At 30.5% G+C, this 17,426-nt stretch overlaps 1 protein-coding gene across 2 annotated transcripts in view; it reads right to left on the bottom strand.

The window, feature by feature from the left end:
* Positions 1-313: 313 nt before the first annotated feature.
* ais (aramis) overlaps positions 314-17,426 on the bottom strand; it is a 58,585-nt gene continuing 41,472 nt past the window's right edge. The window contains exons 11-14 of one of the 2 annotated variants that reach the window (XM_067271993.1): positions 15,972-16,047; positions 15,831-15,902; positions 15,647-15,739; positions 314-476 (exon numbers count right to left, since the gene is read on the bottom strand). In XM_067271993.1, coding sequence (XP_067128094.1) covers positions 368-476; positions 15,647-15,739; positions 15,831-15,902; positions 15,972-16,047 — 350 coding nt within the window. In that variant the 3' untranslated portion in view covers positions 314-367. Of the gene's footprint in view, positions 477-14,402; positions 14,618-15,646; positions 15,740-15,830; positions 15,903-15,971; positions 16,048-17,426 lie in introns of those variants that run through there. The other variant, XM_067271992.1, reaches the window with a different exon arrangement.

The following is a 17,426-nucleotide window of genomic DNA, read 5'->3' as shown; positions in this document are numbered from 1 at the left end:
TTAATCTAAATTATTTAAATTATTATAATTATTAATTTTAATAAGAGATGGCACCTAATGCCTACCTGAAGTGCCAAATTCATTTATAATCTTTAATCGTATATATCCAAAAGTTTGCCAGATTATTTATGGCAGTTGGTGATGTATTGGCTTAATGTTATCGGGTTTAGTGAGTGTTTATTTGTATCAATTTAAAAATTATTATAAATAATTTTTAAATTGACAGTATTCAGTATTTTATTCAAAAACAGTATTTATAAAATACTGTTTATGAATAAAAAACAACATAATAAACTTAATCAGAACAAAAACATTTAAAGAAAATAAATTTATTGACAAAAATACTTTAAATACATTATGATTATCATCAGCTTTTTTCACCTGCACCAATCTTTTCTCTCTTTGCATCTTTTTTCATCTTCAAATGAGTCTTTTTCGATTTCTGTTTCTTAAGTTTACTTTTTAAGATCATTTTTCTGAAAACAATAAAAATGTGCATTGTTTAAAATAACAATTATTAATTAATAATGCAATATAGGCTGTACTATAGATTGCACCCTATGGAATTTTGGGACTTTGAGTATATATTTGAACTCAGGAGACTGAGACGAGTTCAACGGTACCCTACTTTTGGACCAGAGACAAAAAATAAGAAGGTCAATCATGCTTTTTAAGTTATCATACTTTTTTAATGCTATCATGCAGATGGCACCATAGTAGCTAGTACCGCCATCTTGCAGTAAAGTCTGCAAACCATGATTTTGGAATATGGTCATCTCTCGGAGGGATAGGTTAGGTTTGTTGGACAAGCTGCGAAAGCGGCGTGTAGTACTAGCCGACCGCGAGTGATAGCGAGTGTGTCAGTAGCTGAGGGGCCGTAGGCCCCAAGGTCAAGGAGCACAAGGGTGTGCGAAAAGAACTTAACACCAACTGCAGACGATCGGTGTGCTTGTGGATCAACATCTGCTTCTGTTGAAGGTATATATGGTTGACTTGCCAGACTGCCTGTTAAACACGCGATAGGCTTAGTGGAGAGAGAGCAATGTGACTCCCGATCATTGCACGATCACTGGGAAAAAGTATGATAACTTTCTTATTTTTCGTCTCCGGTGCAAAAGTAGGGTACTGTTGAACTTGTCTCGGTTCCCTGAGTTCAAATATATACTCAAAGTCTCGAAATTCCATAGAGTGCAATCTATAGTATCCCCGTACTATATACAGTACATATTATATTATATTATAATAATTTAGGAATAATAGATTTATACTGTATTTATTGTAATAAACAGTACAGTACCTTCTAATAATATACACATTTTAAATCTTATTTTGAACTAAAGTATTGCACAATTTATTCAGCATTGTCACTGTTACTGTATACTGAAATTAAGTGTGAGCCTTTAATTTCTCTTTAAGTACCATATTTTACGGACTTTAAGACGCACTTTTTTCTTCGAAAAATTGCCTCCAAAATTCAGGTGCGTCTTATACTCCGTAGCGTCTTATAGGTATTTTTTTTAAAAAAGTTGCTTAAAAATTAAGGTGCATCTTATAGTCTGTAGCGTCTTATAGTCTGTAAAATACAGTACTTAAAAATATTTTTTCTTATTTTATTATAATATCTTATTTCTCTGTTGTTTAATTAATTACAATGAATTCAATACATTTTTAAATTAAATATTAATTATCATAAAGAATTCTATATTTCTCACATTTTTAACTAATTTAAAATTATAACACTTATATTTTAAATTTAAAACATATGTTCTCCACCTCAATTTAGTAGTGTCTTACCCCTGTACATCATACATTTTCTGTTAATGATACAGTCATGCCAATCATATATCTAACTGCTTTCATGGGAAAATTTTTGAATTGAAATAACATGACTTCTGGTGCAAACTGGAAGTTCATATATAGTTAATCGGGGCCTCCTGCCCCTAAGCTTTCCATATCTGGTTTCAATTTTCATACATTTAACTCCTTTACTGAGATTAGGACAGACAAACAATGACAATGGGAATTTATAGGTCTACATTTTTTCAAATTGCAGTCCAATAACTAAATTTAACAAAACTGTTCTTATCATAATTACATTCAAATTATGATAGAAAGAACAGTCTAAAATATTCTAATTTCATGGAGAATTTTTAAGCTATGTAAAGTCTTATCATTTAAACTAAATAACGAGGTTGAGGCCAAAGTTTTAAACACGAAAACGTGTACATTGGACGTTCAGCGCCACTTTCATGTAAGCCTAGAAGTTTGACAATGATGTTTGGAAAGTCAATGGAATCATGCTTGACATTCCAAACGCCATTGTCAAACTTCTAGGCTTACATGAAAGCAGCGCTGAACGTCCAATGTACATGTTTTCGTGTTTAAAACTTCGGCTTCAACCTCGCTAAAAATTTGCATCCAAACTTTTATGGTAGCAAGTTTTTACAACCATAAAGGATTGATGTAAATTATAGTGATAGTTTTTTCAGTTTTTTAACATACAATAACTATAATTATAACTTATGTAAAACTTATATGATAGGCTGCATTATTCAATTTCTTGCTAAATAAATTTTATTTACTAGGGGTTTTTTCCCCTGCTTGTCCTACAGACTTTGCCCACTTGTTCAAAAAATTCCTGACAATTCACTGATTCTCAATGCCACTATTTCTATTTTTTCCCCCTGGCTGCCATAGGAGGCCCAACCCCTAAGAATTAACCCATTTGTTATGAATAGTTTATATTGTAGATTTATATTATTAAATTAAATATAATACTCAAATCAAAAGGTTTTGTAAGTTTAGCTACTAGAACATTATTTCAAAGTTTATTTATTATTAAAAATGAAAACAGTTGAAAACATTCACTTAATTAATTTTTATGAAGATTTGTTTGACATTATGGCATTTTTGCAGATAAATAATTTTATTTTTGCTAAAAAAATTTAATAAGAATGCTTTTTGATGATGGGAACTGGCAGAATCCAAGCTATAAATTATATAATATTAAGTCTGGCTGACAGTGAAATTGAATCATCATTTACTATCATTTAAATACAAGTTCATACTCTATAAATATACTATTTAACAAATTCTTAAATAAACATTGTTATTAATAATTTTAATATAACCAAATATCCAAAAATAAAATATTCTATGATATTTTGTGCGAATTCAAAACTATATAACTGTTATTACAAAATATTTGCATTGTGAACTTTGTTTATAAACATATTTGCATTGTGAACTTTGTTTATAAACATATTTGCATTTTATTTATAACCATTTTTACATAAAAATTGCTACGAAAAATAAACCAATTACAAGGTTAACCAGTTCAACTTTAACCAGCAAACTATTTATTAAATCTAAGGGTGCGACTATTCAGAAGCGAATTTAGTAGTGATAGAGAGGTTGCGAGCGATATAGTTCTCACAAACAAAAACATGCACAAGCAAGAAGTGAGAAATATCGCTGGTGAGAGCGAATTTCTGGTTCTTGCACATATCTGACAGGGTTTGATATTTATCGCGTCTCGCCTCTTCTCGCTACATATTCTCGCTCGCTCGCGTTTGCATAGTCGCACCCTAATGATTTGGTCGTCTCTTCAGTCATTTTCAGAACATGGCAAAATGGAATAATAGAACATTACTTATAAATCAAATTAACATATTTAAATTTCAAAATTGAAACATTCTACAGTTATACCCTAAATTTGAAATTTTAAGTCTCAGATTTTTTCCATTAGAGATATGTAAATGTTATGAAATGTTCCTATTTAAGAAACTTTTCTACTTGCTAGATGGAAAACCTTGTCCATAACTAAAAAATAGACTCCTTAAGTTTTTCAATTGCATCTTATTGAAAACTTTACACATTTAATTACATATGGAAAAATCAAAATAATTACACATTAGGAAAAGCTCAAAATTTCACACGTCATTTCACATATGACTTTGGGCTACTTTGAGTATGAATTGTATAATTTTCTTAACCGTGTAAGAAAATTATACAGCAAGTTCTGAAAAGCACTGTCAAAGGGATTACACTGTAAGTCTTCAGCAAATTTTAGTACACTAGGCTATTTGTAGATCTGTGGTTTTGTTCATGGAAATCATAAAATGTATTTTTGTTTTACATAACAAAATGAATGAAGCAGACTACATTAAACATACACATAAATAAACAGATATTATACAAGCCTAATTCACTGCAGTGTACTGGAATATTGTTAAATAAATATGAATCAAAAGTAAAAAGTTAATTTTCGTTTCTGCTCAAGAAGTATTTTAAATTGGGTGATCTGTTGAAAAAATTTTTAACCGATTCCACTACATATTCTATACTTATATTTATACTTAATATTGTATATTTACTAATATTAAAAAAAAAGCATAATTTTAAAATGTTCCAATTTTGAAATTTGAATGATAACTTTGTTAATAACTCTCTCTGCATGCCATATCAGAAATCCTGATGTGCAGGTTAATAAGTGGTTAGTTAAGGTGCCAAGGTGTATCCCGGGGAAGTTACAACCAGAGTGGTTCCCCGTTACCTTCTCTGGTGAGGGGAAATGCCTTCTGGGAGGTCTTGTACGGGAAACTGGCCTCTATTCAGGTGTTACAAACATGGAGAAAACCCAGAAAACTCCATGTGATCAGCCCGTCCAAGTGCAGCGCGAACCCGCAACTGAATTTCCAGTGTTTAGTGTCAGAACCACTCAACCACTGGTGGGTACTTTGTTAATAACTAGTGTTCTATTATTCCACTTTGCAATATCTTGAAGATGACTGCAGTGACTGCCAAAAATGTTAGGTTGAATTGTTTTGCCTCATAATCAGATTAATGTAACAGTTTATGAAATATACAGTAATATAAACTAATTAATATATCTATTTTTTTCTAATGCTGCATCATAAAGTTTTCTCAGAAGCATTTTAAATGTTAAAAAGGTATTTAAATTAAATGCTTCTTTCTAGAAGAGTTATGTGAACTATGGGTATGTTGAACAATATAGCCAAAAACCCAAATTAGCATATGACATCATCTACTCATAAAGTTGTCTCCTATATGTATATATACCGAGTTCATCGTCGTTTGGACTGCAAATGTAAAGCACCTTTAATTCTAAGATGCTCCACCACTTCAAACAAGTAAATTGGATAAAAAGTACATCTTAGAATCACGGCCTCTCAGAGGATAATGGGAGCATGGGACAAAATGCATACTGGGAACCCTATAGCAAATTAAATTAAATTATTATATTAACTTTTCATCGGGATGGCACTTTTTTCTTACGTATACAACCAATTTGAAGTGAAAATGTTCAGCCTGATGGATAATGCAATTTCAAAGGAATGAATGCAGTAAACAATATGAGAGTTAGGAGTATTTTGGCTTCAGAAAACAGTTGTTTTATTAAGAAGAAAATTGCATAACCTGTCATCCTTATGTACTACACTTGCTTTTGTTATGGTGGGTGTGTGGAAAAGATATCATTCTTTCATTATTATCTTTTTTACTTTACTTTTGTTAGTAAATATTAAGAATTAAAAAAAAATTTATTTTTAAATAAAAGCAAACATTTATTTTATATTATAAATAATTGATAAATTATAAGTGTTAAGTTACGTTTGTGTTTTTATAATTTTTACTATTCAGGAATAGATTGGTTTGTTTTTACAACTGATTTTATAAGTTTCATGCTTTAATTGCAAGTATGGTTTTTTTATAGATTCATCTGACTAGAAGACACTCTTTGCATTCTTCAAGATCATTCAGAAAATGTAGAGGAGAAAAGTGCCAAAATTATAGAAGATGAAAGTGAAGGCAACCTAAGTGTAGAAAAGTTTTAGAAAATGATCATGAAAGTGAATCTGAATGTGTGGTTCCAATGATGATGACTCAAACAGTGTGCAAAGTAATGATATATTGTAGTGTTTTTTCTATTTTCCTTATTGCTTTACAGTGGTTTCTTTTGTGTATATATTACTTTTGCAAATAAATAATTATAATGTATGATAACAAAGAAAAACAATGGTAAATATTATCTATTCTGAAAGCAAAGATTGTCTGACCCCAGAACAAGTTGTGCCTACTCATTTTAAAATAAATCTTGTGCCTGACAAAAGGTTAAAGTAAAGGAAGTAAATAAAAAACAAAACATTGTATAGAGACTGTTACTTCTTGGGTACAGAACAATTTATTCCTTTTGTGCCCCTCTGGAAGTCTCTTCTTAGAATTGAGGAAATATGATAATTTGAAAAAATAAACACAATAATAATATTAACATTAACCACAGTATCAAAACTAAAAAATTTTAGATCTCTATATTGTTTATTCCAGAATTGATATAGTTTCTTTCTATTGCAACATCTTTAAATTAGACTAATTTAATGCCATTATTCATTTTTGTAGATTTTAAACTTATTTTATAAGTTAAAAATTTTAAAAATCTTTGATATAAATGCAGTGGATCCCAGAATACCATTATTATTAATTATATACAAACCAAGTAACATTATGTGATGTGTATTTTGTATGTAAATTGGCTAATTGCTACAAAAAATTCAGAAACCGTCTAGCATAACTTTTCAAAATTCCACTATAAGGTATGTAAATAATATAGATGTAATCAAGGCTGGAGTTGGTGTCATCAGAAGAAAATTCATTATTAAGAGAGTCAAAGTCAGCAAAAATGAACTGACTCTAGTTTTTGTTTTTACATATATTATATATATATATATATATATATATATACATATCTTCATGCCTTTTTCCTTTTTGGGTTAGCAGTGAATGAGTTGCTTCCACACTGCTTGATCCAAACATACCTCTCTCACTTCTTCCATGCTCATTGAGGCCTTTCATACACATTTACACTGACTCTGACCATGCATACTTACAATGTTCTTTGCAATCAAAGCATCATGCACACCATCTGTCCATCTCTTTGCAGCCCCTGGGTCATTTGCCACACACCACACCAATATATACATGCTTTCACAGTCATTCATTGCTCATATGCTCCATGTGTCCAAACCACCTCAGCAACCTCCCTTCTGCCTGCTCACTCGCTTGTTTTTGCATTCCACACAACTCATAAATCCTTTCATTCCTTATCCTGTCCATTCACATCTTGCCACAAACTGCATGCAGCATTCTCAGTTCTACAGCATTCATTCCACTTCCAATTTTCTCCTGCCACGCCCTTGTTGTATGGGTGAGAAATCTATACAACAAGGCAGGTAATAGCACTTGCTTGCACACAGCTAATCCTACTCTTTTAGATGTACACTCATTCTGAAGCAGGCAGTTAAATGCACCAACGACTTTCAAACCACCCACTTTTCTCCTAGCTATCTCTCCCTTCATCCCACCATCACTCTGCATCATTCTTCCAAAGTATACAAATTTATCCACTTGTTCCACATCCAGCATCAAATTTCATGTTGTCCAGTCACCCTTTGCACATTCAAACACCATGCACTTAGTCTTATTAGCATTTATTCGTAACCCTTTCTCTTGCAACACTTTGTTAAATCGGTTGAGCATACTCTGCATTTTCTTTTCATTTTCACCTAACAAGTCCTTTTACACTTCTTACTTCTTTCCAAAACAACTTTTTGTTAGATTCAAAATCTTTAGACATACATTCAGCAAACTCTTCTTTCACATGTAGCTTACTCTCTTCTACAATTCTTGCAATCTCTTGTTTCAACTGTTTATAATCATGCGGCTCCATTTTACCTGCAAGCATACTCAGATAGGCTTTTTTTTTCTTGAGTACAGCTTCACGCACAACGTCAGTCATCCAAGAAGCATTCTTAGCTTTCTTGCCAATTTTTGCAGTACTGCAAATGTCTGTGGCACTCATTACTAGAGCATTCTTCAAACACATCCACTTATCCTCCACACTTGTATATGTTTCAGAGTCACACAACTTTTGTGATACTTTTTGTTTGAACTGTTCACACACTTTTATGTCCTTCAAACGTTCCACTTTCACTCACATCCTCACACTTTTTCACATGTTTTCGCCACCCACATTGCATTTGTAATAATCATACAACTAAGAAACAGTCACTGTCACAGTTAGCACCTCGCATGACCTAGTGTCTCCCACCAATCCCTTCAGTTGTTCATCAGCACAAGATCAATCAGACTCATCTGTTGCAAGCTCCTTCTTTTCTATGTATACATGTGGATGCCACAATGCTTAAAGTAGGTGTTTGTTACAAACAATCCCCTCTCCATGCAGAAGGACATCTCCCTTTCAATGTTACCATTCATCTTGGTGTCACTATTCTTTCCAAGAGTTTTCTCAGTCTTATCTTGCTTCACTCCTACCCAGCCATTCAAGTTACCTAACAGTACTACATGTTCATTGCTTTTAACATTATTCGTGACACCATCTATATTAGTCCAGAACACATCCTTCTCATCATCCGACACAGTGTCGACCGGAGCATAAACAGCAATCACCACAAGCCTGATTAAGCCCTGATTAACCCTTTTTTATTATGTACTTTAAGCTCCTAATAGGAGAATTGACATACTACCTTGCATTATAGAAGCCTAAGCCTCTTGTAATGCAAGATCATATTTTTTAATTATTCTTATTACTTCATGATTTTTCCTTGCATATCACTAATTCTGTCAATTTTCTTTTCAGAAATTTATATTTGAATACATTCTGTATTAGTCATTCTAAAATTTTACTGTCAAAGTATTCATACAAAATGGCTAAAAAAAAACAGGTTAAATCTAGGATTTTGAATACTTTACTATAACCACAGATGGAAAATATTTTGTATGCCAATGTGTGGTTGAAAATGATGATAATGAAAAACTCTATCTAAGTACTTGATAAGTACTTGTAGTTTTGATAGTAATGCCTAATTATTCACTTGATAGTGAAGAAATGCCATTCTGGGCTAATATAATCAAAGTATATTTTAAATTTTTAGGAAAAGTGGAGTTATAACACTAATTCTTAGCTGAAAATGTGAAGTGAAATACAATAAAATAAATAATCATGAATTAACTAATACTGTATAAATTATTACAACTTTACTTCACAGTATTTGTACAAAATTCCTGTGTGTTATTATTTATTTATTTTTTAATTGTAATTTATATTTAATTTATATTATTTAATTCATGATTATTTATTTTATTGTATTTGTTTTAACTTATACATTTTATAACTTATATAAAGAGCATTTTTAAACAAATTATATTTTATCCGTAATTAATATAAACACTGAACGAATTTATAATTTTATTGTTTTAAAAAGTTTTTAAATTAAATCAGCTGTGTGTGTTTCAGACTCATTTTAACAGATTATGCAAAATTAACTTACCACATTTATTACAAAATAAATGTAATTCAAAGAGTTTAATTTTCCATTTAAATCTATGTATACGTTATGGACAAAGTGATTAATACAAGCATTATGAATAATGACCAACAAAATCGGGCATTGTAATAAATTTCAGTAATTTATCAAATTGACCGGTCATTATGAATACTGCTATCATCTAGTCAGGCAAAGTGATAATAATACAGTAATACCTCGACTTACACGAACCCAAAGTTACGCGATTTTTAAACTTTGTCGATTCGTCTTTTGTTTGAGCGCTGCACAACTCTTGATTACTCACTCCCCCACACTACTGTTCAGCTTACATGTTCGGATGTGTCGCAAGGAATCGACGCATAGCTACAATTTATTTTGTGTTATTTATTTCTGTGTTTGTTATATCTATGGAAACTTGAGAGAGTCTACTATGTCATCCAAACGAAGTAGAACTGATTCTTCTGCATCAAACAAGAAAAGAAATACTTTATCTTTGGAATGTAAAGTTAACATTATTAAAGACTTCGATACAAAAATGAAAAGGGGTTACAAATTTTAGAAAATATAGACTCCAACAAAGAATGCATTTCTTCTACAAAACGAGAAATAAAAAAATTATTAACATGCTACGAGGAAATTTTGCAGGAGGAAAAAAAAAAAAAAACAATTTTTGAGCCGTCAAACAAATTTGTTAGATTTTATGAAGCCTTTTACATCAAAATAACTTCAGTTTACGATTTTAATAATATAATTTGTTATACATACGTATTATCTAAGATTTTATTAAACATTTTTTTTCTAAATTATTGTTTTCTTTAGTCTCTAGCCCCAATTAAAAATAATTTGTATATATTTATATGCGAAATTATACCCCAACTTACGCGAATTCGATTTACGCGGTTATCGCTCAGTCCCACCTATCATGTAAGTTCAGGGTATTACTGTACATTGAGAAGTGATCATCCGACATACGCTAACCAATCAGCACTCACATCTGAGTTGCGCATGCATATTGCATTTAGTACCAAATTTGGCGGCGGTCGCAACTGTTTGTGCTCTCGACAGATTCCTCCTGGAGGGGAGCTGCCGGCCAGCCGCCAATTGTTTAACATCACTAGTTATTTATTCACGGTAGTTCTTGAACACACATATCAATATCTAGTATGTATCAATAGCGAGATTGAGGCCAAAGTTTTAAACGCGAAAACGCAAGCCTAGAATTGACAATGGTGTTTGGAAAGTCAGTGGAATCATACTCGACATTTCAAACGCCATTGCCAAACTTCTAGGCTTACAGGAAAGCGGTGCTGAATGTCCAACGTACACATTTTTGCATTTAAAACTTTGGCCTCAACCTCGCTAATATCTAGTTATGTTAAACAATCGGCATCCGGCCGGTGGCTTTCCTCCGGAGGAATCCATCAGGAGCAAAAACAGTTGTGACCACAGCCATGATGGTGCACATAGGTAAAATCTTATCATTTAATAAATATAGTTAATAGTATTTAGTTTTAAAACATTACATGTTTTTTTTTAAATACTTTGAAATAATTCACAAAAAATAAATATTTCTAAATGAAATAAGTGGAGATTTTTAATCAAATTAAAATGTTGCAGAATTTAAAATTTGGTACTAAATGCGATACGCACGCGCAACTCAGAGTGCCGATTGACTAGCATATGTTGGATGATCACTCCTCAATGTATTATCATCGCTTTGCCCGACTAGGTGATAGCAGTATTCATAATGACTGGTCAATATGATAAACTAATCAATATTTATCACACTGTGCGCCCTTTTTGGTCATTATTCATAATGCCCGATTAATCACTTTGTCCATAACATATATATTAATTATATATAGAAATTAATAATTTTTAAATTATTGTTATAATCAATATAGATATTATAATTAACAAACATAACATACAAATACAGTAAAACCTCTTTAAGTAACCCTTTTAACAAGACCACCCCCAAGAGATGCCAATTTTCCTAAGTTTTACTTAGAAAAATTGGCATCTCTTGCGGGTAAGTCTTGTAAAGGGGTAACAAATGTATGATCATAATAGATATAGAGTGCTTGTCATTGTTCTGACAAAGAAGTGCTTAGCTTAAGGAAGATTAAAGACAATAGGTCCTATTTGCATTTTTTACTAAATGCTCGCCCTCTGGTGTTTAAAAACAAAACTACAAAACTATTCCATCTAGGTCATTTGATTCATTCTTGTGTATTATCAGCAGTAAAGATGAATAGCAATAGAAAAAACAAAGCTTTCTGTTGTGTTCCAAATTGCAATTTCAAAGCCTTACGGGAGCCTGATATAAGTTTTCGTCTATTCCCACATGAAAAACAGATGATTATTCAGAAATTGGTCAGTTATATTTGAGCTTCTCTGAATTCCGAGAGAGTGGATTAGACTTAAGAATTGGCAGTTTCCCGATTGTCCAGTTTTACACGAACAAGTTATGCTGTCAATTTTAAAACATATATTCTTAAAGTTTAAAATGCCAGTAATTTTGTGTGAGACACGGTTGGATTTAAGCATTTCGAAACCCTAAGCTGAACTCTGTAAGGCCCCTTTTTACCAACCCTTCACAATTTTAGAAGTCAATCATAAAAAGAAATCAGATTATCTCTCTGATTTAATACGGATATTGGAAGAAAAAGATCTGAGGTTTCACTAGTCTTTTGTTTTATAACTGAATTTAATTAAATTTTTATACCCATTCCATTAAAAATCTTTTTTTAAACTGGTTTTATCAATTTTTTTTAAAAAGATCTTATGTTAATTCTTAGAAAAAAAATTAATGTACTACTACACAAAATAAAAAGTAAAGTATATTTTGTTGGTTTGTAAAAAAATGTTTATTACAAAATTTGTCTTCAATTTTCTTTTTTGTACAAATGTTTGAGGCCCTTGAAAGTAGAGGCCTAAGCAACAACTTACATAGCTTTTTACTTGTAAATCTGGCCCTAGTAGGACAATGTGAAAGCTGATATTTTTTAACACAAAGGGCACAAATATGTATAAAACGATCTCGCTCATTTGTTTCGATATCACATAACGTAGTGTCCCGCTAGCAATAATTGTTCTCCTTCTATAAAATTTCTCGATAAACTGTTACAAGCAGCATATATCATTATATCGGACAGTAATATTGAATAATTTTACATTACCAGTTATGAGCGACCTAGATAAAGTAACCATTTTGTAAAAATGCAGCGCACTCTATAGTTCATGAAAAACGCATGAAATTTTATTCTATCAAAATATGGTCATCTAAATGGGTAGTTGGTTTAATAGAGTAATCATCTAGAAAGGTTTTACTATATTAATATAATACCAGAGAACTGTATGTACTACTGTAACAACTGCTCTAATGTTTTGTGCAGAGTGAAAGTGAAGTATAACCTTGAGATTAATTCTTCCTGTCTGCAAGGACAAAATATAATGTGTCAATCAACATGTATAGAAGCATAAATGAATTTTTTTTATTTATAACTTTAAATCATTGTGTATTATAAGTTTTTTAATATTTTTAAATCAGAAAGAATCTGTTATTGTTATTTGTTCTAAAAAATCTAATTTTCCTATTTCATATTAAAACAGTACTATCATTTCCTGGAAATTTAATCCATTAAATTCAAGTAAATTATATCAGAATTAAACATTTATTTTAAATAAACCCGACCTTTTAAAAAAATGTATTTTAGCTGTAACAAGAAATAAACTGGAAGTCAAATAAATACAGTGTATTGTGCAGTAGCCATTTTATTAAAAAATATCTATTGAACAACTAATAAAAGACAGACAATAAAATAAAAAGCTCCTCTACGAAAAAAGTAAGGAACTTACCACAAAGCATGAAAGCAGTATGTGTGTGGGGTGAATGTGGCAGCCATGCTTAAGATACAAAAGTCGACAGTGTGCGTCATTTGTAAGAACAAGGAAGCAATAAAAGAAGAAAATATGACTAAAGGTGTGAAAACATTGACCTCCAGGAGATCACATGTTATTGAAGAAATGGAAAAACTTTTCCTAGTGTGGATAAATGAGAAGCGATTTAGCTGATGATATCATCTCAGAGAGGATTTATTTGTGAGATAGCTAAGCAAGCTGCATAAAAACAAACAACTTTAAGAAACAGGACATTATCACTCCTCACTAAGGTATAGTAAATACAATTTTCATTTTATTATACAGTATTTATGGCAGAAACCCTATCCCAAACTGGATATGGGTTTGGGAGTATTGTACAGTATTTATGTATTTTATTTATTGTTTTCATGTTTTAATTTATTATTTAGGGCTTTTAATTGTGTTATTTTTACCTTAAATTATGTGAATCTTCTGTTTAAGTTTATTGAAATTAGTATTATTCAGAGTTAGGAAACAGATTAATTTACTTTTCATTATTTCTAGTAGGAAAAATTGATTCAGACTTTGAACAACTGAGCTTGAATGACCTAAGTGAATTAAATTCAAAGTACAAGGCATCACTGTAATTTGATATAAAAATATGTAGTAGATAATTGAATGAATTTCTTTCTCAGATTATGTACACAAATGCTAACAAAGATTAATAAATATTATATTTATTTATATATAAATGATTATTGCTTCTCATACTTCAAAATATTGTTGAAGTACTGTACATATCTTATTCTATAAAATACTTAATAATGTGATTTATTAAAGAAAGGTACACATACATTTGTAATAATTTATTATTACTGTTGAATTATCTTTATAAACATTAAAATTGATTCTATGAGATGGGAAATAAATGTTGGAGTTGCAAACACAGTCCAATTAGAATAATAACAACTACCGTATTTTACGGACTATAAGACACACCTGAACTTTGGAGGCAATTTTTCGAAGAAAAAAGTGCGTCTTATAATCCGTAAAATACAGTAAATTATATCACATTTATATCAATTAGCCTAAGGTAAAATTGGTTTTGTTATACATCATTTTGTTTAATGTTGCACTTTCTATAACTGTTGATGGCATTAAGTGAGTACTTGCTGTATATTCATTATGTTTATAAATGCACAATAAAAACTTTTCCATTTTAATTTTCTACTTTAAAAAATAACACATTTATTATTAGTGTTCCACAGAACTAAAAATATATTAAAAAGGCTAGCTCCACAGCTTTCAAAAGGTTGAAAAACACTGTCTTTAGATAACTGGGCAATGAAATGTATATAAATTCATAGTTTTTGTAGCAAGTTACTTTACTTCTGCAATTTTAAAACCAAACAAAAAAAAAGTTTATACTTACAAAAAATTTGGAGGGAATTTCATAAGTATTGAGTTCTTATAAATAAAATTGCCATTTTTGACTTTGAAGGTTTATTAATCAAACTTAATACATACATTTAAAAAAAATATATACATAGGAGAATACTAAAATATCATCACATGTTAACTGAAACAATTACTGTAACACATAAATATTTAATCAAAATAGTCTCTCTCCATCAACTCAAATACAGTTCTCCCAATGCAATATGAGTGCATTAATGCCAAGTTGATAAAACTCAGGAAACCAAAAAGTCATCAAATGCACTTTTAACAGTGTCATCTATCTCCCTTAAAGAATTCTCGTTCCAAAAATAAAAACTATCAAGATTCAAGATGTTTAAAAAAGTAATAGTCCATTGACAAAAGTTCTAGAAAATAAGGCGAAAAAGAAAATTTTGCATTCTATCAATTTTTGCATGGTTGGCTTATTAACAAGTGGTCTAGATTGTTACTCAACTGTGTTATACACCACATCTATTCACAATGCTGGCCCATTCAGGGGCCAGCATTAGTGAATAGATGCACCTTGTCTCTCTTGCTGAGTTTATGTGGTACCTATTTTTTTGAGCTTCTTGACTTTCCCTAAGACCTTTACATGTCAAGAAATGGTTGAATAATGAACATTAACCTTTAACAATGAACTACAAGGGTGGGAAGTTTTAATTTAAAAAAAAAATGATCATTTCATTTGCAACGCTTTAATCATTCTATTATTGTTTAAGTAATAAATTTTTGAACTGCCACTTTAAATTATAATAATGGAAACAAAATTATCATTTATTTAATTTTTAATGTTCAATGAATGAAGAAAATTAATAATCAGTTCAGATTCATTCAAGTTAAGAAATTCACAATACCAAACTCCTCCTGCCCTTACAGACAGACAAAACTGATAGATAAGCTGGCTTCACTTTCTTCTCATATGGCAGTCATTTCAGTTAATAAGTTATAAATTTTCTACTTACTCTCTTTTGGCTTGTTTCTCAATGTCATATAAAGGAATGGTTGATATCGTTTCACGCTTAACTGCTTTCCTTGCTAACTGTTTTTTAATTTTTCTGTTAAAATAATTTAAAATACAAAATGCATAAATAATAATTGCAAATGAATGAGTAAATAATAATAATTACTATTAATATTCAAACTAACTTGGATGGTTTTTTCAACTGAAGCATAAAATCAGGAACATCACATCCAGAATCTTTCATTACTTGAGCAATACTAATTTAAATAAGTAAATGTAAGAAGCTAAAAAAAATAAATTATAGCATTTTCAAAACAGATAATTACCTGCGTAAATTAATTCTATCTTCTTCTGTGAAAAACGTTATAGCACGACCAGGACGTCCTGCTCTACCTGTTCTACCTAAATTTATACAGATTTTATTTCATTGATATTCTTTAATTTAATAAATTTAAATTTGATTTAGAATTCATATTTATATATAACATTTTTTAATCAATTGAAATCTGATATTCTAATCATTGTAAAAGGACCCAACAAATGTAATCTTAAGCAATGCAATAATATGGAATAAATAAAAATATTGAAAATAACTGAATATATTTCATCTCAGTAATTATTCTTTACCTATTCAGATGACGCTCATAAAATTATTTGAAAAATAGTCATTTACTAATTTAAATCTGAATGCTAATTCCATTAAATTTTAACTATAATCTTTAAGATGATGATAATTTTATTTAACATTTAAATTAATTGTGATGTATACAAGATATAATTTCCTATTAAAATTTTTAATGTAATTGATTGTTTTTTCTTCTTTTTAACATAAATTTATACCTATGTAACCATACCCATACCCATACCCATACACCTAATTTTTAAGTATAATCAATCCCCCCTTAAACTGCCCCTCCATATTGCCATCCTGGATTATCTGCCAAAATTTGTTCCATAGTAAATCGACAATATAAACCACGAACCCATTTTCCTCCATCCACTAACCATGATTTACAATAAAATAAGTCATTTTCCATACAAAATATTTCAGATAAACTGCCACAATTTTTCATTGACACAAAAATTAAGGTAAAATATTGTGGGAATGGAAGTAGTTAAATTTTTGTCTTTCCCACTTGATGGTTAAGAGCAATTGTAACAACAGTTAACATCTGCACATGGTCCAAATAATGGTTAGAGAGAACTGGACACACATTCTGTCAGTCGAGTCTGAAACTGTTTAGATCTTTTCATGTTCTAAATTCTTGCTGTACTGTACGTTATGAATGTTTTAGTCTTTTACATAATGAAAAAAAAACTATCCTTACAATAAAGGAAAAGCAAGAAATCTGTGCGTACAGTGAAACTCATCCATCCTGTTCTCAAAAACATATTGCCAGTCACTTTTCTATTGTCTGGAAGAAAAATATAAGTAGATGGACTGTCACAGATGATGTGATAAGAAAGCAAGTAGAAATATTTGAGCAGCAGATGAATATAAGCAATTTCAGTTACAGTAATGGTGGCTGCATTGGTTTAAACAGTGTCATGGCCTATCACAGTAAAAGAAACATGGTGAAACTGCTGAAGTTGATATGGATTTTGTAGAAGAGGGAAGAACTAGTATGTCAACAATAATACAGCAGTATGATATGAAAGATGTGTATAATATAAATGAAACAGCTTTATTTTACTGATTATAATCTGATAAAATTGCTTGTGAAGCTTGAAAGGCTAAAAGAAGAATAAAAATAAAATCACAACTGCCTTTTGTAATTCAG

This window comes from Centruroides vittatus, unplaced genomic scaffold (genome assembly GCF_030686945.1).
Source record: "Centruroides vittatus isolate TY-2023 unplaced genomic scaffold, ASM3068694v2 contig_417, whole genome shotgun sequence".
Lineage (NCBI taxonomy): Eukaryota > Metazoa > Arthropoda > Arachnida > Scorpiones > Buthidae > Centruroides > Centruroides vittatus.
Note: the sequence above shows the minus strand (reverse complement) of the source record. Positions and strands in the feature narration are given on the sequence as shown.